We start from the raw sequence: 27,309 nt of genomic DNA on the forward strand, positions 1-27,309 counted from the left end.
ATTTGTTTTTGCTGTGTCAGGTGAGGGTCGACGAGGTGGACGATCAGTGGTGCGGTTCGCTGCACGTCGGCCTGACCACGCTACCGCCCCCCGAGCTGCCGTCATGTCCGCTCTCTGGCTTCTCCCCCTCCCTCCCACAGCTTCGCACCAAGGTCACCTGGCTGCTCTGTGGCTTGGAAGTCCGTCGTAACGGTGTGCTGCAACGCCAGAACTACGGCTGCTCGTTGGACCGGCTGACGGTGAAATAGTTTTTTTTAACGTATTGTTTAGCACATGGGTGTCCAAATTGTGGCTTGGGGGAAATTTTTGGACTGCAGTTCGACATATCCTAAAAACAAAATACATTTATAATGAATGAGATACACAGTATTGGTAAATATTACACAGATTTACTTTGTCACATCTGACACAAAAGCTAACATATTGATGTTCTGTCAAAAATAGCTTTAGCATATGTTTTTAATCGGATTGAAAGCCTAACCAGAATAATGCTTCATGTAAACACGCCATTTGTAATAAATTTGACCCAGTCACACAAATTCTGATCTAAATTTCATTCCGATTGAGACGGGTGGTTTATGCCGAAAGTCGTTCGGATTGTAGCGCATGAAAACACATCTTCCGAAATTCGGGATGAAATTATCCTTACTGCGCATGTCTTTGACGTCTGCTATACTTTGGTGGTGGAGGGGGGACTAAACGAAATAGTCTCAGCATGAAGCGATTGTCTTGCTGCTGTCTCCCCCCATTCAACATGTACAGAAGTAGCGTTATATATACTGTTGAGTTTGTTTCTCTGAAAATGAGACTAGCAAGACAAAAGTAGTGAACAGAAGGAAAAATTATCATGACCGCGTCGAACAAGCAGAAATGCGCAAAGCCATGTTTGTCTACAGCGAAATTCACTGATTTTTCAGCACCTGCAGTGAGCAAACTCGTCCAAAAGATGGCGCCATCACGCAAGCAAATACCTATCTTTCCGTTTATGGTATGGTGCTGCGCATGTCAAAGTAAAGTATTCCGATTTATGGTGTGATGCATGAAAATGCACGTCATATTCAGATCCTTTTTTTCAGGGTCCATGTACACAGGAATATTGTCATCCGGATTATGATCAGATTAAATAAATCTTGCCCATGTAGACGTGGCTACTGATGTGGTTTTAGCATCTTTAATGCACAAAAAATTAAAAGTGGCCCCTATAAATGTTCTGTATGCGGCCTTCTGTGGTCCAAGTTTAGACCTTTAGTTGAGGGCATTACATACACGTTGTAACACCAAACATTTAAAACATTACCTGTGTGTGTGAGCATGTGGGGGATTTCTTTTTAGGTTGGTAATCGTGTAGGTGTCAAGAGGTGCAGCGATGACACAATGCACATCTTCATTGATGGCGAGGACATGGGACCTGCTGCCACTGCAGTAGCCAAGGTACACACAAACACACGCAAAATATGCTTTTCATTAAATAAACATGTTTCTGCTTTTCCAGAACGTGTATGCGGTCCTGGACCTGTATGGGCGGATAACGGCGGTGTCCATCGTCAGCTCCACCCTGATTGAAGACGTGGACAGCGTTAAGGCGGTATCTCTCTCCTCAGAAAGCTGTAGTGAAGGAGAGGACGACAGCACACCCGTCAGAGAGGTACGGGATGCGACTTGGCCTTTTGACCTTCTCCAAACATCTTATAGAGGAATTCCCACTTTGACTCTTGCTTCCTACAGGCTGCGGGTGAGCTATGCGCGCTGGTGCCTACCGCGGTGGCCTTCCTGGAGAACCACGGCAAGAACATCCAGCTATCCAACCAGAACCTGACAGCGGCCAGAGTGTCAAGCTACAATCAGGGCCTGTTGGTGACTGCTCAGCCTCTGGCCCAGCATCAGCTATTCCAGGTGACTCCCACGCTTCATTGAGAATATGTTTGGAACTTTCCACCTCAGGTGTCTTAAGGCTCTTTTTTGCTCTCCAGTTTAAGATCGACCGCCTCAATCCGTCATGGACGTCGTCGCTGTCATTAGGGGTAATCGGTCACTCTCCAGATCGCCTCAACTTCCCCTCCACGGCATGCTGCCTGAAGCGCTCTACTTGGCTGCTGCAGAGAGACTCCATCTTCCACAACTCCCTTAAAGTAGGAGCTCAGGGTCACTCTAACTCAGTGCTACTCAATTATTTTCTGTTATGAAAAGAAAAAAGAAGAAAACATTTCACACACCCCACCCTCGACCGTGATTCTAAAGTATAATTTGTCTATAAAATTGTTCTAAGTACACCTCTGCATAACATTGTATTCATATTAATCTGTAACAGAAATGATTTATATTGCATGAATTTGCCTGGAAACAAAAAGTTTTCACACCCCACTATTTAAGAACTGCTTTAACTTGACAAGAATGTGCTGCAAGCATGCAAATAGATAGATTTTGACCCTTGAATAACCTTTTCCCTTTAGTGTGTTATGGCATTTATGTGGTCAAATTTTACAATTAAGAACTACCTGACCTGTCAATAATCACGGGCTTATTTTACCTCCTCTACTTGTGGTCTTTCAATCATTTTTCTTATAATGTGCGTGCTTGTTGTACAGTAACTGTTCTTTTGTGTAAGCATAAATGTCAACTCGCATATTAATTAGATCAGTCCATCAAATTTTAATGAAAACAACGGGACAACAAATATCATTAACATTAGAAGATATGCAGATGGTCAATAATAGTTCATTCACTACAAATAATAGTGTCATTAATATTATTTTCTATCTTTGACTTTTCTGACAAAATTTTGGTTTTTACATTATTTTATGAATTCAGCATACAGTCTTGAATTCAGTCATTGTATTCTGAGAGGATGGAAAGTTCTGGTGGGCTACATGTGACCCAAAGACCATTAGTTGATTGCCGTAAAGACTTTTTTTTTTTCCATTATTCCCTGTGATTACTTGATTCGTTCAGGGGTGCTCCGCTCCCCTTCGCAAACGTTTTCTCCTCTGTTCATCAGTACCAACAAAAGTGACTAATGTAACACACTGATTACTTCCAGCTCCAATAACGCTTCCCTTCTTTCTTTAATTACCATTGTTCGCTCGCAGTGAAGCAAGCTAAAAATCTAAATACCGTATTTTTCAGACTATAAGTCACAGTTTTTTTCATAGTTTGGCCGGGGGTGCGACTTATACTCAGGAGCGACTTATTTGTGAAATTATTAACACATTACCGTAAAATATCAAATAATATTGTTTATTTCATTCACGTAAGAGACTAGACGTTTAAGATTTCATCGGATTTAGCGATTAGGAGTGACAGATTGTTTGGTAAACGTATAGCATGTTCTATATGTTATAGTTATTTTAATGACTCTTACCATAATATGTTACGTTAACATACCAGGCACGTTCTCAGTTGGTTATTTATGCGTCATATAACGTACACTTATTCAGTCTGTTTTTCACTATTCTTTATTTATTTTAAATTGCCTTTCAAATGTCTATTCTTGGTGTTGGATTTTATCAAATAAGTTTCCCCAAAAAATGCAACTTATAGTCCAGTGCGACTTATATATGTTTTTTTCCTTCTTTATTATGCATTTTCTGCCGGTGCGACTTATACTCCGGAGCGATTTATACTCCGAAAAATACGGTAGTCGCCAAGAGTTGTTTGATCCCGGAGAGACATCACGCACTGAACTCTGACAAAGAGCTATCAAAGTTGTGGTCTCTAAAGTGTGTCTTTTTTGTATTGGCCCACAGCACTTTGTAAAAAATAAAATTAAACCACTAAAATGGGAAAAATGGAGCAAAAAAATGTTGTTACTAAAAATAAGAACGCAAAGTTTTTTGTTTTAGCCGTTTTACAAAATAAAAAAAGTTATATACTCACAAAATGTCTTAAAGGTGGTTGATTTGTGACTTGTTTGGTTCAGAGTATATGGGCGGTATAGCTCAGTTGGTAGAGTGGCCGTGCCAGCAACTTGAGGGTTGCAGGTTCAATCCCCGCTTCTGCCATCCTAGTCACTGCCGTTGTGTCCTTGGGCAAGACACTTTATCCACCTGCTCCCAGTGCCACCCACACTGGTTTTAATGTAACTTAGATATTGGTTTTGACTATGTAAAAGCGCTTTGAGTCACTAGAGAAAAGCGCTATATAAATATAATTCACTTCACTTCACTTCAGACATTTCACCAAACTACCTTTCCTCTTCAGATTTGCGAGAACTATGGCCCTAACCTGGACACGTGTCCTGAGGGCACTGTGTTGGGTCTGCTGGTGGACGCCAATAGTTGTCTCCACCTCTATGTAAACGGCATGGACCAGGGGGTGGCAGCGCAGGACATCCCTTCCCCCTGCTACCCCTTCATCGACCTCTACGGCCAATGTGAACAGGTACGCTTGCTCGATGACACTATTGAAGCCTTTTTATTTGCACCATTCTAATCAGGAATGTTTTGTCATCCGTTTAGGTGACCATCGTGACAAACAACATGCCAGCTGTGGGCGGAGATGGAGGCGACACCCGCTGTCAGGGTGATATGGAGAAGGCAGACATGGTTGACGGTAAAGGCGGCCACTTTGTCCTTTTTTTATTTCAATGTCTGCTCCCTTTGTTTGACTTAGCTGTGTCCGCGCAGGGATCAAAGAGAGTGTGTGCTGGACGCCTCCTCCTGACGTCAACCCCAACAAGTCGTGCGAGTACCAGGCCTTGTGCGCCCGCTTTAAGGACCTGCTCACTCTACCAGGTGACCTTCACAAATGTCTATTATTATTAGCACAGCAAATCAAAATGACTGATAACTGTCCTCATTTTGTCCCTCACTGCCCCGCAGATGGTTACTTCAATGAAGATGCAAAGTACAACCAGTGCTACTGCGAGTCCTGCCACAAGCTGCGGGGGGATGAGGCGTATTACAAGAGAGGGGAGCCCCCCCGCGACTACGCTCTGCCTTTCGGATGGTGCTGCTTCGCCCTCAGGTGAGAGAATCAAAGCTGTGTTTTTTTTCTCTTTTTTTCTCAGTTTACTCATTAATGTCTTTTAGGATCAAGCCCCACTGTGAGGTCTCTACTGCACTGAAGAAGTGGCACATTGCTTACCACGGCACCAGCGTAGGAGCTCTGCGCCGCACACTGGACCACAGCAAGTTGCTGCCTGGTAGGACCTCAACATTTTATCCTTGTGCCTCGAAGTAGACCCAGAATACATTTGTGCATCAATGCCACACAGGGACGTCGTCCATCTTCTCTGTGTCTCCGGTGAAAGCAGAGGGTCTTGACGGCTACGCTGATCCAGAGGAGAACATTGTCCCTGGCAGGGAGATGGCCAGAGTGCGTCTGTCGCCCACCATGCGCTACTCGGGCTTAGAGAATTTCGCTCCCAAAGTGCAGTAAGTCTTCATTTGCTGTCCTTAACGCTCCTACTTGCAGCAGAGTTGCTGATAATGTCTCCCGTGCAGATTTCGGGACCCCCGCTCTCACCGCTGCCACCAGGCCCAGGTGGGCTTCCAGGTGTGCGTGCGCCCGGGCTCTTACAAGGCGGGGCCGCAAACACTGGGCCACAGCGAGCCTCTGGACCCCCGATTCAGCAACTCTGAGATTGAGTGGATGACAAAAGAGCAGGGTGGAACACTCCTCTACGGCCTGCTTGTGCGGGTCGAGTGACACCTCCCACTTTTGATAGAAGTGACAAATCCAAGCCCTGCCTTGAGCAACAGACTCCTCTGGGATCCAGCTGGTCCTTATGATTGTCCACAGGATTATTTTACTGATTTCAAAGAAGAACAGACACTGCCTGCACTTTATGTTTCGGATACTCGTGGGCAATTTTTAATCCCGTTTAACAGCAACATGACACACTTACTAGTTTTCTGAAGGTTTTTTTCATTTGCGTTTTATTTTGGGAGCACTGTCCAAAGTCCCGTGCCAAGCTGAATGTTGGTTTGGATTATGACTGAATTGTAATTATGTTTTCACACTTGAATTAGATGCTTTGATGACTTTAACCTGTATTGTTTACACATGTAACATACATTATAGTTGTGTTTGCGTGCGGTCCAGAGTGTCTCTGCTTTCTCCTCCAAAAATAATCTTAAAGTGTGTTGAGAGTTCTTCTGCACTTTTTAGGCCACTTTCACAGCCTCCTAGATCATTTGTCAGAACTACAATGTTTACTACACCCTTACTTCAAGAATAAAAATGTCCTCATGCTCTCTGTGTTAGCATCCAAACGGAAAACTGATGAGACGTCAATGCTGGCGTTTCAATTTCAAATGTTTTTAATGAGTGCTCTGTGGGTTCCCTTCTTGAAACCATGGTTCATTGACAACAAAAGTGTCAAATTATTCAGAGGAACCAGTGTATGATTGATTGTAACAGCTTGTTTGTTTTCATTCTCAACCAGCTATGTTCTGCGACACCCTGATGCTTCTTAAGGCACTTTTGATGAGTCAAACTCAAAACTGATTCAAGAAGCTCAACAATCTTCTACGAGCAGCTGGGATCTGAGGAAACTTCCAATTAAAAATGTGAAACATATAATAGGTCAATTATGGCCGAGTGCTGCTTTGTAAAATTTTATTTTTTGCCCCCTTTTTGTTTTCTGTATGTTGAATTGTACATAAATATATTCCTGATTTATAAAAAATAAACTGACAGTATGCACAGAAAGTTTTGTTTGTTTTGGCCAGAAAAAGGTCAAACAAAAGACCTTCAAGAACATGCTTATTTTCTGTCAAACTTTATTTAAAGTAAAAAACAAAGTCATCTGACATTTTTTATTGCAGTAGTTGCACAATCACACTTTTAGTCAAAATGCTGTTGACTTCTTACTTATTAAGGCCAATAGTGTGTTTTTCTTGGTAGCTTTTCACAGAAAATTATAGCTGCTGTGGAGGGCAGCTCTGTCCCGCCTTTTAAGATCAGACAGCAAGCATGAAGAAGCAAAGTCAAGACTTCTACAACTCTAAACAAACAAAAAGCTAAACAATGAAAATAAGTACTTGTAATGAAGTAGAACACCTGCTAGCATACAGTACATCCCTGGGTTGCATAGTCTGTTTCATCAACCTGTCATCAGCTATTAAAAGACTTTATGCAACAAATTGGACTTTATAATTCGACCCTGAGGGTTTTTTTCTCCTAAAATCTACAGTTGTGATCATTTTGGATAAATCTCATTTGCCTAACGACTCGAGTTACTATTTTATTTTATTTTTTAAACGCATTTTACTCAGCTAACCCAGCATCACCTAGCATGGCGGGAGTAGTCGCTAAGCATCATGGGAGATTGTAGGCGACATAAAACAATGTTTTTTAAACTGTACTCTTAAGTGCTTGACCAAGAGCTTCAGTCATAAGGTAAGACATTCTAAAATTATTTCAAGCAGTCAGTTTAAATCAAGGTTTTGATTTAAGAACTATTAAATGAACATTTGTTGATGACATTTTAATGCCATGCTTAGGCAAATGCGAAATGTGTCAAAATTAACCGCAAATGTAATATTTAACTAAAAAATATATATAAATGATTGCCACATTGCTGCGCGACTACTTTGAATCATAAGCTTTGCTACAAATGATAACTTAAACACACGCTTTAAAAATTAGTATATCATAAAAGTTTCTTTTGCTGGCAACCAGTTGAGGTGGGCGGATCGATCCAATAGTTGACATTATCGATACTAAAGCATGAGCGGTACTAGCATATTTTTTGCTTCCCTTCTAAATGTACTCACGGATATCTGTATGCTTTTGTTTTTGTTTTTTGCGTTGCTTAAATTCAATAAAGTAGTAGGCCTAGTAGTTTCCACTTTTCTTTTTTATTTAGCACTATTGCCTTGTTCAAACAATTGTATGTATTAAGGAGGTAGCTGAGATAGGCTCCAGCGACCCCAAAGGGAATAAGCGGTAGAAAATGGATGGATGGAAAGGGGGTAATTGTAATATTTTGATTAAATCATATTAATAATATTAGAACAATTATAATTAAATAATATGACAATTTGGTTTGTATGTTTTTATGGTTTGCCTAGAATATTTGTCCGGGGTTTTATTCGGATTAAAATCATGATCAACAAATTAGAGGCTAAAATCACAAACTCATTCAATGATCATAAAAAATGCCAAGTAAAAATTAGTTAGTAATAGTAGTTGGTATCGGCACCTGTATTTACCTGGTGTTGGGTTAATATCTAAATGTGTGGTATCGCCCACCTCTAAGCAGCCACTGAGTGCATGTTGCCAAAAATATCAAGCCATAAATGAGGAGCTCTTAGAATAAAAGACTATGTCAGTCCAAGTTTGGTTCAGCTTCATACAAACACACACACCTTCAAATACACCACCAACAAAAAATCCCTCACAGTTGAAAAAAATAGCAAAAACTCTTTGTACACAAACAGTAACCACTGCCTATCGTGTTGCCAGACTCTTAAGAACATTGTTCACCCGCAAACACAAAGTCGCTACAGTGGGTGCTTTTAAAAAAAACAGTAGATCACAGTACTCCAAATAAAATGGCTCCTTATTTTTTCCCAAGAATAAATAAACAGAACATGAGATCAGTGCAGGACTTCCCCTCATCATGAGTCCTTTTTAAAAAAAAGAAAACTACAGTGGCCGATTTGCCTAAAAATAATTTTCACAAGCCTACAGTCACGCGCGCGCACACACACACACACACACACACACACACACACACACACACACACACGCACACACGCATGCTGCCAAGCACAGGAACAGAATTAGCAGTGAGTTGAGTTTGGCAGCCTGTGCAAGACGAAAACAAAACCTTTTAGAAATGGACCAGCAATGGTTAGGCCAGCTAAGAGGCAGAGCGGGACGTTAAAGAGAGTGCGACATTCTTGTTCTCTCTCAGGGCGCAAAGAAGGAAGAGAAAATAACCGATCTCCCAGAATGCACTGCGGCAAGGTTCGGGAGAAAGAAAGGTGAGCAGCAATTAGATGTCTGTTGTCTCCGTGGATTTGCTTTCAGAACTTCTTGGGACCCCAGGCGGACGTCTGCTTGGGGGCCATGCCTGTCCCAAACGTGGGAAAGTCCTCTGCGCTGGTCATGTCAGGAGCCTGCAATGAGCCACAGACACCATGTTGACCAGCTGATCTCAACAGAGCGCAGCCTGTCAGCTGCGGCTCGGCCTTACCTTGTTCCCTGCGGCGTTCCAGGGGGCGTCGCGCACCACAAAGCCTTTTGTCGCACCCCCGTTGCCATCGTCCACTCCGCCCTTACCTCCCCCGAAGCGCGACGGAGGCTTCATGTATGATGCCAACGTCTCAGTTTCCGTCATGCTGAGAATCTAAAAGAGTTGCAGAGGAGACGAAGCATCAGCCATATTGACTTCCTGTCTAAGTACAACTTCTCTCACATATTCTTCCTCAAGATTGAGCAGGTGATCTATAGCGCCGTCCACAGTCTCGGGAAGCCCCGTCACAGTTACTTTGTCAGGCTCGTCAGAGTTTGGTGGGGGGAAGCGGATATCCACCTGCCAACACGGCAGAAGGTTATAAAAACAGGTGAAACCGGGAGTTATGACTATCATGGCTCACCTTGAACTCCTCCATCAGCTTGCGTATGGCTTTACCACGGGCGCCAATAATCCGGGCGTGGGTCCTCGGGTCCAAGTGCACATCTTGGCTCACCATCTCCTGAAGCTCGGCCACCAGCTGCCTAATTGCCTGACATGCCTCTTCCGCCTTCCCCTCGTACCCCGAGATGACGATCAGGTCCTGAGAGACAAAACCCATGAAGCAAAAATGAGGAAGTGCTTACAGGTGAAGTTTAAGCAGAAAGCGTTACATACCTGCTGTTCGTCTCCTTTGTCTGGGAACTGTATGTTGACGTCATGCTCTTTTCGGATTTGGGATATGACCGCCCCCTTGCGTCCGATGATTTTGGGATGGAACTTTGGATCTACAGACATGGTTAACTTGAAGCTCCGCAGCATCTGTGAAGAGATGCCTACAGTCAACACAAGTGGAGGTACATATGTGAGGTGTGTTAGAGGACAAAAATGTGCCTTCACCCTGTCCTCCTGTTCCGCCTGGAGTTCTTTCACCCGCTCAAGCACACCCTGCTTAGCTCGCTGCACATTGGCGATCAGGCCCGTCACCTTGATGACATCTAGCTGCTTCTCTGGTTGTGGCACCCAGATGTTCACCTGCACATGGCAACACACAAAAATGCAGAAGCCAGTAAAGGGCATGAAAGAGCCTCAAATAATTTGCTAACCTCATACTCCTCCATCATCTTTCGGATTCCGCTGCCCTTCTGCCCGATGATGTAGCGATGAAGCTCATAAGACGCCTCCACGTCCTCCGTGACAGGCACCAAGGACTGAGGGAGAAAACGTGGTTAAAAAAGAGCCGGGAGGGAATTTGATTGAAACAAACAAAAAATATTCTAAACAAACATAAGAACCTACTAGCAGAGCAACTTTGGCCAGCTCACACTTCTCGGCTCGACCTGAAATCATGATCATGTCGCACTTACGGGGCACAAACTCAACCTCTGGAGGGATGTCACCATTCTCCTGTGGTGAACCCTCAAGACCTTGGCAGGAAAACACAGATTTGTCTGTGATGTCAGCTCTCAAAGGTTAAAGCGTCATATAATCAACAACAGTCGCTGGCATCAATAACAACCTGCAAGAGCGTCTTCTCTCTCAGGGAACTTGATCTGGACCTCGTGCTCACGGGTGAGATGCTGAATGCGACTGCCCTTGGGCCCCATAATGGCGCGGTGGTAGCGCTGAGGGATCGCCACCTCCACACTCACCTGAGACTCCTACCCAAGGGAGGAACAGAACACAACAACAACCACATGGTTAATCACTGGCATATCATTTACCAGACAGGTGTTAAACTCCCGGACCATTAATTCTACCCGAAGGCAAATTTTAGCAACCCCAACTTCAGCAACACTGTTCCATATATCTCATATATACAGATATATCTTATCAACTACAATTATCATTTGAAGCCACAATGTTTTTATTAGAATGCATTGCACTAATCATTCTTACTAAGGGTGTCATGTTAGCACCAAATGTTTGTCAGAGAGAGAAAGGAATGAGAAAGTTCAGAGAATAAATTAAGAAAACACAGCACTAAGACAGGAGATTGAGACGCTGGGAGAGGAGAATGTAACATTGCCCCAATGGTTGAATGCCAACCAGCAAGATAACACACATTGGGACAACAGCAGTGTTGTGGAGAACATTAAAAAGGAGATAGCAGCATTGCACCAACAGTTAAATGCTAGGTAACAAGATAACACTGATCTGGAGAACTACAGTGTTGTGGAGAACTTAAAAAAGGAGATGGCAGCATTGCGCCAACAGTTGAATGCCAGACAAGATACTATTGATCTGAAGAATATCATCCATCCATCCATTTTCTACCGCTTGTCCCTTTTGGGGTCGCGGGGGGTCGCTGGAGCCTATCTCAGCTGCATTCGGGCGGTAGGCGGGGTACACCCTGGACAGGGCCAACACAGATAGACAGACAACATTCACACTCACATTCACACACTAGGGCCAATTTAGTGTTGCCAATCAGCCTGTCCCTAGGTGCATGTCTTTGGAGGTGGGAGGAAGCCGGAGTACCCGGAGGGAACCCACGCAGTCACGGGGAGAACATGCAAACTCCACACAGAAAGATCCTGAGCGCATGATCGAACCCCAGACCTTTGTATTGTGAGGCAGCTGCACTAACCCCTTTTCCACCGTGCTGCCCCTGAGGAATATCAGTGTTTTGTAAAGTATTAAAAACAGGGAGGGAAAACGCTTGCTCCTCAGATGCATGCTCAAACTTACCAAGTCTTCCGGATTCTGCAAAAGACTTCCAAAGATTGCCCTTGTCTACCAGCGGATGAAGTTACATATCTTCCAACGTCTGCTGTTTTTGAGTGCAACTAAAATGTTGTAGCTTTTGCCCGGATGTTCAAAGGATTACAAGGAGGTGGTCGATCAACAATCGATCGATCAACAATTCAATGAGCCCAAACCACACCAACAACAATCATGTCAGTGTGCATGTATCATGTTGTATGCATCCATCCATCCATCTTCTTCCGCTTATCCGAGGTCGGGGCAGCAGCCTAAGCAGGGAAGCCCAGACTTCCCTCTCCCCAGCCACTTCGTCCAGCTCCTCCCGGGGGATCCCGAGGCGTTCCCAGGCCAGCCGGGAGAGATCGTCTTCCCAACGTGTCCTGGGTCTTCCCCGTGGCCTCCTACCGGTCGGACGTGCCCGAAACAGGGAGGCATTCGGGTGGTATCCTGACCAGATCCCCGAATCACCTCATCTGGCTCCTCTCGATGTGGAGGAGCAGCGGCTTTACTTTGAGCTCTTCCCGGATGACAGAGCTTCTCACCTTATCTCTAAGGGAGAGCCCCGCTACCCGGCGGAGGAAGCTCATTTCGGCCGCTTGTACCCGTGATCTTGTCCTATCGGTCATAACCCAAAGCTCATGACCATAGGTGAGGATGGGAACGTAGATCGACCGGTAAATTGAGAGCTTTGTCTTCCGGCTCAGCTCCTTCTTCACCACAACGGATCGATACAGCGTCCGCATTACTGAAGACGCCGCACCGATCCGCCTGTAGATCTCACGATCCACTCTTCCCTCACTCGTGAACAAGACTCCGAGGTACTTGAACTCCTCCACTTGGGGCAAGATCGCCTCCCCAACCCGGAGATGGCACTCCACCCTTTTCCGGGCGAGAACCATGAACTCGGACCCATCCCAGTCGCTTCACACTCGGCTGCGAACCAATCCAGTGAGAGCTGAAGATCTTGGCCAGATGAAGCCATCAGGACCACATCATCTGCAAAAGCAGAGACCTAATCCTGCAGCCACCAAACCAGATACCCTCAACGCTCTGACTGCGCTTAGAAATTCAGTCCATAAAAGTTATGAACAGAATCGGTGACAAAGGGCAGCCTTGGTGGGGTCCAACCCTCACTGGAAACGGGTCCCACTTACTGCCGGCAATGCGGACCAAGCTCTGACCATGGTCATACAGGGAGCGGACCGCCACAATCAGACAGTCCGTTACCCCATACTCTCTGAGCACTCCCCACAGGACTTCCCGGGATACACGGTCGAAGGCTTTCTCCAAGTCCACAAAGCATATGTAGACTGGTTGGGCAAACTCCCATGCACCCTCAAGGACCCTGCCGAGAGTATAGAGCTGGTCCACAGTTCCATGACCAGGACGAAAACCACACTGTTACTCCTGAATCCGAGGTTCGACTATCCGGCGTAGACTCCTCTCCAGTACACCTGAATAGACCTTACCGGGAAGGCTGAGGAGTGTGATCCATGATAATTGGAACACACCCTCCGGTTCCCCTTCTTAAAGAGAGGAACCACCACTCCGGTCTGCCAATCCAGAGGTACCGCCCCCGATGTCCACGCGATATTGCACACAGCATCCAGAGCCTTAAGGAACTCCGGGCGGGTCTCATCCACCCCCGGGGCCTTGCCACCGAGGAGCTTTTTGACTACCTCGGCAACTTCAGCCCCAGAAATAGGAGAGGTCACCACAGATTCCCCAGGCACTGCTTCCTCTTAGGAAGACGTGTTGGTAGGATTGAGGAGGTCTTCGAAGTATTCCCTCCACCGACCCACAACATCCGCAGTCGAGGTCAGCAGAACACCATCCCCACCATACACGGTGTTGACATTGCACTGCTTCCCCTTCCTGAGGCGGCGGATGGTGGTCCAGAATCGCTTCAAAGCCGTCTGGAAGTCGTTTTCCATGGCTTCCCCGAACTCCTCCCATGTCCGAGTTTTTGCCTCCGGGACCGCTGAAGCCGCACACCCTTGGCCTGTCGGTACCTGTCTGCTGTTGCTTGTGGCCACAGCTCCAATCGACCACCTCGACAATAGAGGTACGGAACATCGTCCACTCTGACTCAATGTCCAGCGCCTCCCTCGTGACATGTTCAAAGTTCTTCCGGAGGCGGGAATTGAAACTCTCTCTGACAGGAGACTCTGCCAGGCGTTCCCAGCAAACCCTCACAATGCGTTTGGGCCTGCCAGGTCTGTCTGGCATCCTCCCCCACCATCGCAACCAACTCACCACCGGGTGGTGATCGGTAGAAAGCTCCGCCCCTCTCTTCACCGGAGTGTCCAAAACATGAGACCGCAAATCCGATGACACAACTACAAAGTCAATCATGGAACTGCGGCCTAGGGTGTCCTGGTGCCAAGTGCACATATGGACACCCTTATGTTTGAACATGGTGTTTGTTATATACAATCTGTGACGAGCACAAAAGTCCAATAACAAAACAGCACTGGGGTTCAGATCCGGGCGGCCAATCTTCCCAATCACACTTCTCCAGGTTTCACTGTCGTTGCCAATATGAGCGTTGAAGTCACCCAGTAGAACGAGGGAATCACCCGGGGGAGCACTCTCCAGTACTCCCTCGAGTGAATCCAAAAAGAGTGGGTACTCTGAGCTGCCGTTTGGAGCGTAAGCGCAAACAACAGTCAGGACCCGTCCCCCCACCCGGAGGCGGAGGGAAGTTACCCTCTCGTCCACTGGGTTGAATTACAACTTGCAGGCTTTGAGCCGGGGGGATACAAAAATTTCCACCCCAGCCCGTCAACTCTCACTGCTGGCAGCGCCAGAGTGGAAGAAAGTCCACCCCCTCTCGAAAGAACTGGTTCCAGAGCCCTTGCTGTGCGTCGAAGTGAGTCCGACTATATCTAGCCAGAACTTCTCCACCATGCGCACCAGTTCAGGCTCCCCCCCCCAGCGAGGTGATGTTCCACGTCCCAAGAGCTAGCTTAGTTAGCCGAGGATCGGATCGCCAAGTGCCCTGCCTTCGGCTTCCGCCCAGCTCACACTGCACCCGACCTCTATGGCCCCTGCTATGGGTGGTGAGCCTCTTCGGGCCATGGAGACAGGCCCGGCCACCAGGCGCTCGCCATCGTGACCCGCGTCCGGGCAAGGGAAATTTGGGTCCTTCGATTGTATTTTTCATGGAGGTCTTCGATGTTGTATGCATGCATGTTTGAAATAAACTCAAACTCAAACAGTGCCTCTCTCCCATAGTATCCCATTTTATTTTCCTTGCGCTCACCAGTAACGGCTTTCTATTTCAACTATTCAAGCAGGAACGAACTAACAGCAGCATTTCCATGGTGCTGAATTATAGTTTCCTGTGACGTTATTTCCCACAATCCTGCTTGTTATTAAAATGTTTCTGTCATGGCGCCCTACACAGACGACAGAAGTAGATATGCTCTACCTGCTCGTTTGCAAAGCAGTGAACTAAAGAGACAGCCGGGGGTCTGTATGGCCATTAAATGCCACAAGAGACGAGGAAGAGGAGTATTCTTGGATGTTAGCTGATCCGAGCAATATGTTGGAAATTGTCTCGAGAACTATCTTAGAAGTGAGTCGTAGAAAACATTTAATTAATACGTTGGCCTGATTTCAATTTTATAGTATGCAAGTGGAGGAGTTCAAGTACCTCGGAGTCTTGTTCATTAGTGAGGGAAGAGTGGATAATGAGATCGACAGGCGGATCGGTGCGGCGTCTTCAGTAATACGGACGCTGTATCGATCCGTTGTGGTGAAGAAGGAGCTGAGCCGGAAGGCAAAGCTCTCAATTTACCAGTCGATCTACGTTCCCATCTTCACCTATGGTCATGAGCTTTGGGTTATGACCGAAACAACAAGATCACGGGTACAAGCAGCTGAAATGAGTTTCCATTGCTGGGTGGCTGTGCTCTCCCTTGGGGATAGGGTGAGAAGCTCTGTCATCCGGGAGGAGCTCAAAGTAAAGCCGCTGCTCCTCCACATCGAGAGGAGCCAGATGAGATGATTCGGGCATCTGGTCAGGATGTCACCCGAACGCCTCCCTCGGGAGGTGTTTTGGGCACGTCCGACCGGTAGGAAGCCACGGGGAAGACCCATGACACGTTGGGAAGACTATGTCTCCCGACTGGCCTAGGAACGCCTCAGGATCCCCCTGGAGGAGCTGGACGAAGTGGCTGGGGAGAGGGAAGTCTGGGCTTCCCTGCTTAGGCTGCTGCCCCCGCGACCCGACCTTGGATAAGCGGAAGATGATGTATAGATGGATGGAGTATGCTTTGGTGGTAAAATGCAAGTTGGTGTCACATGAAATGCGGGTCGATGTGAAAAAGTACCAAGCAATGTTTTGTTTGACATGTGCGAAGAAGCAAAGTTGACCGGTCATAAAATGTATTTTTGTGCGCACAGGTCTTGCGGATGTCTGCTTAGTGTATGCGTGGACCTTATGCCTAAGTATGTTTGAGACTTCACAAGGAATCGAGGAGAAAACATGAATGTTTTTGTAACAATACTCGTAATTGTCAAGGATGATTTGACTTCCTTTCTTGAAATTTCCTACCAGCTCCTCGATGATCTCTGTGATGCGTTTCTTGGCTGCCTCCACACAGTCTTTGGCTCCCTTCAGAAAAACCTTTTGGCTGTTGACCCCCGTGCGGGGAAAACTCACTGCCACACCACCATATTCCTCAGCCAGCTCCCGCAAAACCTGACCTCTCCGGCACACAAAGTGGCGGTGGTGGCGGACCTCTACGTCCATGCTGTCCTCCACTACATTGTCCTGGGGGAAAAAAAAGTTTTATATTTTAAACAAAGAAATATCAAGTTACATGTAATGAGTCTTGTGGAGAGCATCACCAGGTTTTGCACCAGGCTTTCTAGTTCCTTCTGTGCCTGACGAACTGCTTCCTCTTTCCCAACGATGGTGATGATTTCCTGCTCTATGTCATCAGGCGACGGAAAAATGATGCGGGCGCCTGTCTTGTCCCGTACGCGACGGATATTGGCCCCGCCTCGGCCGATCAGGAACTTGTGGTACTCGGGTTTGGCCTGCAGTTCAACTGTGAAGTTGTTGACTTGCTAAAAGGGACAGAAAATGGTTGCACTTCTCTTTTTAAACTATTTCTCCATTGTCTCCCTTCACTTACCTTCTCCTCAGCCAGCTGCAGCAGTTGCTTTTTGGCCTTTTCCACCTCCCCAGCAGGCCCTCTGATGGTGACCTTGTCTGAGCCAGAACCCTCAGAGGGGAAGTGGATATGGACGCCACCACATTCCTCCATGACCGAGCGAACCAGGCAGCCTTTGGAACCAATCAGGGAGTTGTGAAGCTTGGCTGGGATGGTGACTTCTGCCTCTTTAATGTTGGCCTTAAGTAGGCGAGGAAGGCAAAGGAGCTGTTGTGAGAATGGGACACACACATTTGCTTTGTTCATTTGTTAACTCACTAATTCTCTCTGAATGGCGAGGATACGTTCTCTTGCAGCATCACAGTTGCCCTTCTTGCCTGTGATGACGATCATCTCAGAGTTGCTGTTTTCTGTGGGCAGGTCGATCTTAGTGTTGGTCTCCTCACGGATCTGCCATGAATGACAACATGTCTCATCCTGTACACTAAGTCACAGGCTTGCATGAGTACAGTGCTACCTTTTTGATGTTGGCGCCCCCTTTGCCGATAATGTTTTTGTGAAATTGCTTGAATATGGGAATGGAGAGCGAAAAGCTGTTCTCTATCTGCAGAGAGCAAAAGCATGCTGTGAACAAAAACACTTCACAGTCAGCGTGCTTGTGGAGGTCATACCAGGTCAGCAATCATCTTCTGAAGAAACTTGGCACACTTCTCCACCTCACTTTTGGGTCCTCTTAGCTGCACAATGTTGCTCTTTTGCGCTGGGTCAGGGAAGTTGATAATAACCTGGAGGTTAGAGTTTGTGAGAAATTTTTTGACAATCAAATAGAAGGAAACATTGAGGAGAGAGCAGGGTCACCTCAGGGAACTTGTCTCGAACTTCCTTGATCTTTTCTCCCTTCTGGCCAATGATTGTCCGATGGAACTTGTGCTCCACAATTAGGTCTTTGGTCCTCTCGTTCTCCTGGAAGCCAGTTTGAAATTTAGTCAGATTGCTCTTACTTCTCCTCATCAATCATGACTAACTTGTGTTTACCATTCTTTGGACCATCTCTGTGAGTTCCCTGCGAGCCAACTGGACGCCTTTTGGATCTCCTTCAATCCGAACCAAGCCGCTTCGCTCAGAGTCCTGCGGGATTCTTACTGATACCTTGTACTGTTCCTTGATCCGATTGACTAGAAAAGAGCAAGAAAATGGTTGGAAAGACAATTGCTTGTATGGCTCAGTTTATTTTCAACAATCTACTTACTATTGGCACCGTTCTTCCCGATGAGGTGTCTGTGGAAACGCTGATCTATGCTGATCTCAGTGTAGTCCATCCTCACAAGCTGGACACACAGGAGGACAAAACAAAACTTTAAAAGAGAAATATGACAAATGGAAGAAGACCGTAAACATTCCCCCACAGACCAGGTCCTTGATGATCTCTTGTATCTGGTCCTGAGCCAGCTCTACCTCCTCAGTCGGTCCCTCCAGGCTGATACGCTCCTCGCCATCTGTAAACTCAATATGAACCTACGCACACAGAACTAGTCAATATCTATCCATCATCATTTTAGCTTCTTCTTTACCTTCCATGTTACGTTTCTCTTACCCGGGGCAGCTGCTGTGTTATCCGCCCAATGTTCTGTCCCTTCTTGCCGATGATGAATCGATGCAGCCAGGCCGGGGCCGTCACCTCCACCAGCATCACACTCTTTGCCTGCGCAGCGAGGATTAAACAGACGAAAATAAGTTTCCATTGAACAGGTGTACAAAGACTGAGATGAGTGACTTTAGGAAGAAATAATCATATCTATGTACTGTATCTTCTCACCTTGGCATAGACCTGTGTGAGGGCCGGTCCCAGCTTGTCAGGCTCCCCCCTGAGGATGATGGTTTCTGAGCCTGAATCTAGTGGGGGAATCTCTACCGACACCCCTGTAGCCTCCAGAATTTCCTGCAAGGTGTTGCCCTTTGGACCAATAATGTATTTATGCTGCGTCTTCTTCACCTCTACGGAAATGGTGGTAGTCTTCCTCTTCTGTTGGGCAGGAAAAGAAACAAGTTATTATTTTACTGTTGCAGCACTATCTTTGGCTTAATAGTGCATTCCTACACACCTTATCGTCATAGATGGCTCGAATGCGGCTGAGTGCCAAGGCAACACCCTCCTTCTCCCCAGTGATGACAATCTCGTCTTTTGGCAGGCTGGGCGGGGGGACGCTGATGCGTGCGCCTGTCTCCTGACTCAGCTCCTGCACTAGTCGGTTGTGTGGGCCAGCAATGAAGGGGTGGAAGACCTTTTCCAGGGAGAGGCGCTCCACTGCACGCTTGTCCTGGGGAGAGGGATTTAAATAACAGAGCGCTGTTCGTGTGTCAAAGACAGCCCGGTGACTTTCACCCATGTCTGACCTGCTCAGCTGAGATCAGAAGGATCTCATGACGAGCCTTCTCGATACCCTCCTTAGTGCCGGTGACGCGAATGTTGGCGCTGGGGTCGTCAGGGCGTGGAATAGCGATCTTGGTGGCCGTCTTCAGCTCCAGCTCCTGCAGCTTCTCGCCATTCTTCCCAATTACAAAGCGATGATGCTCTTTTGGGATGCTGATGGTGGCTGAGGCCTAAGGGCGCAGGTAAAGTTAAAGTTAAAGTACCACTGATAGTCGCACACACACTAGGTGTGGTGAAATTACTCTCTGCGTTTGACCCATCTCCTTGTTCCACCCCCTGGGAGGTGAGGGAAGCAGTGAGCAGCAGCATTGGCCGCGCTCGGGAATCATTTTGGTGAATTAACCCCCAATTCCAACCCTAGATACTGAGTGCCAAGCAGGGAGGTAATGGGTCCTGTTTTTATAGTCTTTGGTATGACTCGGCCGGGGTTTGAACTCTCGACATACCGATCTCAGGGTGGACACTGTAGGGAGTCAAAAAAGTAAGCGCAGCCACTAATATAAGCAACAAACTACAACATTTTTCTTTTTCTGACTTTACCTGAGTCTGCAGTCGTGCTACAATTTCCTTGCGAGCCTTCATTACAGAGTCCAGTTTTCCGGTGACCATGATGGACAGGCCTTGGTCTTTAGCCAGGGACAGCTCAATGTGGGCTCCGGTCCGCTGCATGATGTCCAAGCACACTTTGGCCTCTTCACCCTCCCCAAACTGGCTGTTGTCCTTGTAGCGGCGCTCCTCAAGTGGCACATGAAACACCTGGAGACATCGAAGGTCAGTAGAGCATATCAAGTGTCAAGATGCATTAATTGGCAAACTGACCTGGGTGATGACAGAAGCTTTGATCGGTCTGATCTTTCCCCCCCAGGCAGGGGCTACCTCCCCAGCCTTTTCCCCCGGTGCCCCCTTCTCTGGCAGTGGCGGGAAGGCCTCCAAGTAAGTGGGGATGTAAGCCTCATCCTCCGGGACACAGCCTGCTCCACAAAGGTGAGAAAATGTGATTACATTCAAAGATATTTCTATGGTTTATGGTTTGAGTTTAAGAAGTGTTTTTTAAGAAATTATGTCAAAATATTACCCATCATCTCCTGGTCCTTCAGGCCACTGCGGTGCTCCGCAAAGCTCTCGGGCGTTAAAACTGCCACAGAGCTCATGGTTCAAGACTTATTCCGCTATTCCACTGAGTCAACAGAAGGAGGTAAAAAAAAATAAATGAAAGAACAGATGACGCACATTTTTTAAGCATGTCTAACCACAGTTTTGCACAACATGCTACACCTGAGACCCTCCAATTAACCCTTGACAGACACATAGGGTCCACGGTGCCTAGGGGACACACTCAAACACACACTGTGTCTCAGTGTGCAACATTCCTGGTGACACACAGTCATAAACTCACTGAATGCGCAACCCTACTGGCTGTTTGCAACATTGACTTTCTGTCTAAAATGTTCCAGCAGGATGACTATCTTCTGAAACGCTGCTTTATGCTTGCCAGAGCTTTCACTTTCCTCACGACTGCAAGGCCAAATGTAAGCTACCGGTAAGTACAGCCCAGACAAACACTTCTTAGACTTAGACTTACTTTATTAACACATTATCAAAGAGTCTTACCTGCAAAGGTCGATTGCCAGAGAGTCCGTCCCGTTAGCAGCTACCGTAGGCGTTTCAGTGTGAGTCTGTTTTTTAGCTCCTGGGTGCATAGTTGATTTCCATAATTAAAAAACAGTCTGTAAGCAAACACAGCACACCTACACCGTGCTGCACACTTCTATGTAAGCTCTCAAGCCGTCTAGAAGTGAAGTTTACTGTTACACAGTTTACTACAACACTACCACACAAGCATCTGCTACACTCGTACAATTATTGTTGTATACACATATCACTGTATTTATTATCGTATGCTAAGACCAGGTTTCACACTATTCCAGTGTAGTACCTGTAATAGCCTATTTGTATATTTCCTGTTTGGCCATTTCACTATGCACTAGATTACATACTGCAGTTTTAATTATATAACACATGCTTAATTAGTATACACCTCCTCTGCTTTATAACTAGTAATAACGTGCATTTGTGATAGTGATGGTTGTGCATGTGGGATGCATTGACCAATTAAGATAACAATGTCTTCCTAAACTGGGGAAGATGGAGAGACGACATAATCCAGCCCCGAGGCGCATCACAAACCAGTCGACTGCGTTGCTAGCTCGGGCTTTCCTCCGCTTCTTGGACGGAATAAATTCACCTCTGCTAGCAATCGCGGCCGCTACATAGGCGGTTGTATGTTTTTAAATATAATTTAAATAAACCCACATAACGGGGGCAGACGTCATGATTAGCCGCCCATGCTCTCTGATAATCGGCTATAACAAACAAGCCGAGCGCACTAGCGACAGAGCGCTAACCTTGCTAACCCCGGCTCTCTTTTGTGGGCAAACCGACGGCTCTCTGTCTAAGCTACGCACAGACGTGAAGCTTCTCAAACGTTATTGTCATTTAAATATAATTGTTAATCATCAAAATGTAACTGCATCATACCTTTACTGAGAGAAATCTAGCAGAGGGTGTGCGTTTGACAGGTGATGGTGTAAACACAGATGTGATTGGTCCAGCAGCATTTTCCCTGCCGGCGGAGGGATACACTCAGATGCGCTTCGACTCCACAGACTGTCAAGCCAATTGCCGCAGTATATTTACGCCACGGGAGCATCTAAATAAAATAGACCCCCGGGAGTCATCTATCTATCTATCTATGTACCTTACTGCTGTCACATACTCAGCCACGCTGTACCAACTGGTTGCTTATTTGCAGTATTTACAAGTCAGCTTTTGACATCCATTTCTCATGTATTATGTAATTGTGTACTCCATACAAATGCAAAGGCCGAGTTACATTTTATCAAATTGTCAAAAAATATTTTTTACACTAAACCTAACCGTTATCTATTAATGGAGAATGTTATGAAGTGTGTTCACAATTCTCAGTTCAGACGCCAGGTGGAAGTAGCACATAATGAAACTAACAGGTGGGGCGTGACGTTCAACAAATCATATAGAAATGAGATATTTAGACGTAGAACTAATACAAAGTAAACATTCACCGCGGAAATGTAATCAGAGTAACTTATACATTCACTTTCAGGCCCATTAAATGTTTCTCAGGCGTATAATGAAACGGATGCGACTGACAGGATCATGATTTGTCGGGCTTCACAATAAAAGGCATCTCCACACACAATAAGCACAAAACTGTCTGTTTACTCATTGATATAGCTGGATATGACAGCGCGCTGTAGCAGTCATATAGCCAGTCAAAGGTGCGTTTCGTATCTAGCCTTTCTATCCTGTCTTTTTTACTACGGTAGTTCCTGAGTGCGAAGTTTTGTTTTGAAAAGCTTGTGGTAGTGTCGATCCTAGTACGTCTAGCTTGATCACTTTGTACCTCCATAGAGACGTGTTGTGCTGCCTGCCCTCCGCGCCTGGCTCGCACTATCTCTGCCGGCAACAAAGAAGACAAGACGTCCATTCGTAATCGATTTTACTTTTTCAAAACATTCTTTGTTTGACCGTTGTGTTTTTCTATGTTCTCGTGTATTTTAAAGCGGTTTGTCTTACGGAGGGACTTTATACACACCAGAATAGTAACTAATATTGTCCAGGTTGTTTGCTAACAATGGTGGAGCCCAATGACTGAAGAGCAATCCTCTCTCACGTCTCAATCATCCTGGTGAGTTCTCCTTGTTTTTACTAACTTTTTTACACATTTAGTCACAACTAAAAAACTATGCTGGGGTTGAGGAACGTCCAAATTGAACAAACCTGTTTACCTTCAAGACTTTTTAAATATTGTGGTTAAACTGAACCACTTGTGCAACTATGTAACATCATGAGAATACCTCTAAACACTGGAAGTACATGCACAAGCAGACTGAAAGAAAACAGTAGAAAAAGGGTGCGTTTGTCAAATCTAAATTTGATGCAACGCATGCTAATTGACAGTTAAATTGCCTGCTGAGGCTGTAAGCATGATGCTACACAATGCAGTGGCTATTGTTTGTTTGTTTCAAACATGCTCATCAAGTTACACTGAGGAACATCACAACATGTTTACCTTTGTAAAATTCAACATGTTTAGAGAGGAGTAAGAGCTTTATAACTGCAAAGCAATATATATAATCAACATATGACTGTGTATCTATCTTAGATCCCCAAATTCTGCCTGACCTCGCACCACTTTCGTGGGTGCGTGTGTGTTTGTCCTTGCTGACACACACATTTCCATACTCTCTTCCTGGCCAATGTCCACTACCACTAATGTTGATGCTTGCCAGCTCTTAACTCCCCACCCCCATTGAATGCGCACACACCCATTGCTTTCCACAGCAGATGGTAAACACACTCACACACATCATTGTGTTAATGGTAGGCCTTTTAAGCACTCAAGGATTGTTCTCAAGCTGCTCTGATTTGAGGCCCCGCACCATATTTGATACATATTGGATTTACAGGACAAACACACGCTTGGCATGAATGAATGAGTGTCCCACTGACCCTGTTTAAGTGTGTGTTCAGTGTCCTCTCAACTGAAGGAAGTCACTATAGAAGTAACCAGGTCATAAGCGGAAAGGTAGACAAAAGAAGAGAATGTATGAGTGCCCCTACTTAAGAGTGTTTTGAAGTAAGAGCTATCTCTCGGTGTTATGCTTTTAAGTTGCAAGGAAAAATTTGAGTTACAAGCATTCACTCCAATTGTTGCCGTCGTAAGAGTGTGAATACGATTATAGAGCGTGTAGCAAGCTAACTTAGTAAAGCAGTTGGAGCGTAGCACTGCTAGTCTGCACCATACTGAAGGAGACTGAGTTAATAGCGCCAGCCAAAGATGGTAAGATAATACTTAAACAGCAAACATTTATCCGTGAAAATATGGATAAGGAGCTGATGTATTTAATTTGTATGTATATTCTTTTTACATTACTTCATAAAACTGCTGTAGTTGTTACTATTACATTCTATTGTAATGTTTTTAATAGGTTTTTTTTAATTGTGCTTTTTTTTCAGGAGGGCAAGAGCCCCAGTTAATTTCAATGGGAGATGTGATTTGAGATATACGGTAAGTGTTTTGAGGTAAGAGCTCAGTCACAGAACCAATTAAGCTTGTAAATTGAGGTACCAATGTAAGTGGAGCTTGAAGTATATATTGTGGATGGTTGCACACTGGACTATAGCAAAACCTCGACAGTCATGCTTTTGTGTTTCAAACAATTTACACAAAAAAAACTGACTGAAACCTCCCCTTGTCTTTTTGGAACAAGTTGCCTGACTCGGTAGCACATGTCGCTCCTGAAACTGGTCCGACAAGATGGTTTAGGTTCCCAAAAACAAACAGCCACTGGTGTTGCATGGTCTGGCCTAAACCTATCATTACTTGTTAATTTGCTGCTGTTTGAAATACTGTTTTATATATGAAATAAATACGCAGAAATCACCTGGTTAATTATCTAAAAAGTTAAATAAAGTCCATAAAGCAGTCAAGCAGCTGAATACTGTAATTATTCCTTACCGGTGTTTTCCCCAGGAGCCGTCTTGTTTGTCAGTGTGATTCCCGACATGACTCATTCTGTTTGTATTGGGACGGTTGGCGCCAATAATCTGCACCCCAGAGATGATGACCATTTTTGGTGTTGTTTGGTTCATCTGCCCTGCTGCATTCAGCTATTAAAGCGGTGCATCTCCAGCATAGTGGTCATTAATAACTAAGTGTTTTTGCTCAGAAGGCTTAGTGGAGACATGTTTGATTTCTTGACCTGCACGGATAAGGAGTGCACTTTTTATGGTGCAAAGGTAATTTGTTCTCTTCAGGCGCTGAGGCATTTAGGCTTGTTTACAAAGGGCCATGGTCTGATATGAAAGGATTATGCGGAAATTACTAATTTCCCCATAACATTTTGAAGGAATGAGGCTGTTGAAGACGATTCAACTCTGCTTTGAATAGACATTTCCCTTTTATTTTTAGTCTGTTTGTCTTTTCTTCAGTGTGTAACCCTCTCAGCCTCATCTTGCATATCACTGCCCCAATAATTACCTTCTCAAATAGCGGGTCGGGCTCCCTTGGGGTGGCGGGGTGCGGTGCGATGCCAGGGGGGGCGTGTGTGACCTCGGGGCCGTACCAAAATATGATGAAGCGTATGTAGCACTTGGCTTCACTGTAACCACGGCGGGAGACAAGGAAAAACCAGTGTGTTTCCTTTATTGCTAATATGCTATGCAGAGGTATATTTATAACAATTTCATAGACAAATTATACTATTTATAGTCTCGGTGAAGAATGTGGGGGCGCAAAATATTTTCTTCTTCCTAGAGGGGGGGGGGGGGGGGGGGTGTAACAGGAAATATTTGAGAAGCGCTGCCTTACTCTAACATTTGTGTGCCTCTTTTCAGCAGGCGTGGATGACTTGTTCAAAAGGACACTGACAGCCTGGCCTCGGATTGCGAGCACTTCCTCAGAGAAGACCCGCCGCCCCATCCATCATGTCTGCCCGGGATTCAGCTCAGCTTACGGCATCTCATTCAGATGAGGTCAAACTGCGTCCAAACCTCCCCCCAAAACCGACAGAACGATCCACCTCTCTTCCATGTGATGAGAGTGAACGCTCCATCAGCCCCTCTGGCGTGAACGTGAAGAGGATCGTGAACAAGTTAACCAAAAACACGGTTGACACGGACAAAAGCGTAGCGTGTGGGGAGCCGGTACAACGGATGCCCATGAAAAAGCAGCCCGTGATTAAACCAAAACCTATGTCTGCCGCCTCCACTTCGGGGTCACATTTAGCACCTCCATTGCCAAAGAAGAGGATGCGCACCCCACCGATGAGGAGCGCAGAGTCAGAGGACACCGACAGCATCTGCAGCGAAGGAAGTCGATCAGGTACACACTGCCTTAAATATGCAGGTTCATCTTTAATATTTCACTCCGGAAAAAATAAGACATCTCACTAAAAGGCTATTCAGACCGACCACAACGCCAAGTCAGCAATAACCGCAACAAAATATGGTCTTGCTGGCGTCTGTCCACGCCCTAATCTGTGTGTGTGTGCACTAATTGGGTACAAACATACCTCATTTGTGTTGTTCCACATACTGTAGGTGTGGCTCATGTGTTCCAAGAATCATAAACCGGTTCTGTTGGTGACCTGAAGAGTTTCACATTCAATAAAAGTATATTGTGTGTGTTTTAGTGCTGAATGTGCAAGTTATGATCACAACAGTGTCAAGTTCAAGAGCCTAAACTATTGAGTGACCATCATGTATTGTGTGCTGGCAAAACGGCAACGCAACTGGTGATATTTTGTTTTAGTTGTGCTGTTTTTACACCGACTGTACAATACATTATTGGTGTGTTCTTAAATAAGAAAATTATGTCAAAGCACATATTTGTGTGTTCAAAAGTGCTTAATTAATGAGCAAAGTTGAAAAAAGATGATATTGCACTTTTCACATACATGAGTCACAAAGTGCTTCACAGCTTATAAATTAATGTATAAAAAGGCAAAAAAACATACAATAACATTTAATAATTAGTTTGCAACAAGGAAAAACTTACTTCTTTCTGAAAAGTCTCTGTATTTATATGAACTTAACAGTCCTCCAAACTATCTATTCATGTTTGAAGACACCAATTACAAAATGTGCTGACTGCCTAGTAAAAAAATAAAAGTGGAGTTGCAATGGTGGTGAGAGGGTTATTGGTGCACGTTTAAGGGCCTGATTTACTAAATATTTGTGTGTACTAAAACACGTGCAAACTTGATAGCACACGCAAAACTAATCTACTAAATACATGCAAAGTAGATAACGTCTGTTAAATGAGTAGAACAAGGCGTGAAATCCATTTTGCGTCTGTCTTTATTACTATGCAAAATACA

General features: G+C 45.5%; 3 protein-coding genes across 7 annotated transcripts in view; 2 read left to right on the top strand and 1 right to left on the bottom strand.

Annotated features, from left to right (window-relative positions):
- The window catches only part of neurl4 (neuralized E3 ubiquitin protein ligase 4), a 19,763-nt gene extending 13,112 nt beyond the window's left edge, over positions 1-6,651 (top strand). The window contains exons 18-29 of the mRNA XM_061960079.2: positions 21-239; positions 1,333-1,431; positions 1,493-1,645; positions 1,726-1,893; positions 1,971-2,129; positions 4,198-4,377; positions 4,455-4,548; positions 4,623-4,730; positions 4,818-4,962; positions 5,028-5,140; positions 5,213-5,372; positions 5,442-6,651. Coding sequence (XP_061816063.2) covers positions 21-239; positions 1,333-1,431; positions 1,493-1,645; positions 1,726-1,893; positions 1,971-2,129; positions 4,198-4,377; positions 4,455-4,548; positions 4,623-4,730; positions 4,818-4,962; positions 5,028-5,140; positions 5,213-5,372; positions 5,442-5,646 — 1,803 coding nt within the window. The 3' untranslated portion in view covers positions 5,647-6,651. The remainder of the gene's footprint in view (positions 1-20; positions 240-1,332; positions 1,432-1,492; positions 1,646-1,725; positions 1,894-1,970; positions 2,130-4,197; positions 4,378-4,454; positions 4,549-4,622; positions 4,731-4,817; positions 4,963-5,027; positions 5,141-5,212; positions 5,373-5,441) is intronic.
- Positions 6,628-22,015, bottom strand: hdlbpb (high density lipoprotein binding protein b). The gene is made up of 28 exons (XM_061960080.2): positions 21,926-22,015; positions 20,999-21,077; positions 20,463-20,564; positions 20,207-20,358; positions 19,928-20,143; positions 19,351-19,557; positions 19,059-19,274; positions 18,773-18,979; positions 18,551-18,658; positions 18,367-18,471; positions 18,206-18,284; positions 17,992-18,131; positions 17,815-17,919; positions 17,628-17,741; positions 17,474-17,560; positions 17,275-17,406; positions 16,978-17,196; positions 16,688-16,909; positions 16,392-16,610; positions 10,644-10,785; positions 10,424-10,551; positions 10,231-10,335; positions 10,025-10,159; positions 9,803-9,946; positions 9,549-9,728; positions 9,368-9,484; positions 9,146-9,298; positions 6,628-9,068 (listed from the first exon to the last, which is right to left on the bottom strand). The coding sequence occupies exons 3-28, from the start codon at positions 20,536-20,538 to the stop codon at positions 8,976-8,978; spliced, it is 3,801 nt and encodes a 1,266-aa protein (XP_061816064.2). The 5' UTR covers positions 20,539-20,564; positions 20,999-21,077; positions 21,926-22,015; the 3' UTR covers positions 6,628-8,975.
- Positions 22,016-22,827: 812 nt separating this feature from the next.
- Positions 22,828-27,309, top strand: part of arhgef15b (Rho guanine nucleotide exchange factor 15b) — a 13,434-nt gene continuing 8,952 nt past the window's right edge. The window contains exons 1-3 of one of the 5 annotated variants that reach the window (XM_061959300.2): positions 22,828-23,114; positions 24,446-24,511; positions 25,826-26,312. In XM_061959300.2, coding sequence (XP_061815284.1) covers positions 25,916-26,312 — 397 coding nt within the window. In that variant the 5' untranslated portion in view covers positions 22,828-23,114; positions 24,446-24,511; positions 25,826-25,915. The remainder of the gene's footprint in view (positions 23,115-24,445; positions 24,512-25,825; positions 26,313-27,309) is intronic. The other 4 variants (XM_061959296.2, XM_061959299.2, XM_061959298.2 and 1 more) reach the window with 4 other exon arrangements.

This window comes from Nerophis lumbriciformis, linkage group LG05 (assembly GCF_033978685.3).
Source record: "Nerophis lumbriciformis linkage group LG05, RoL_Nlum_v2.1, whole genome shotgun sequence".
NCBI lineage: Eukaryota > Metazoa > Chordata > Actinopteri > Syngnathiformes > Syngnathidae > Nerophis > Nerophis lumbriciformis.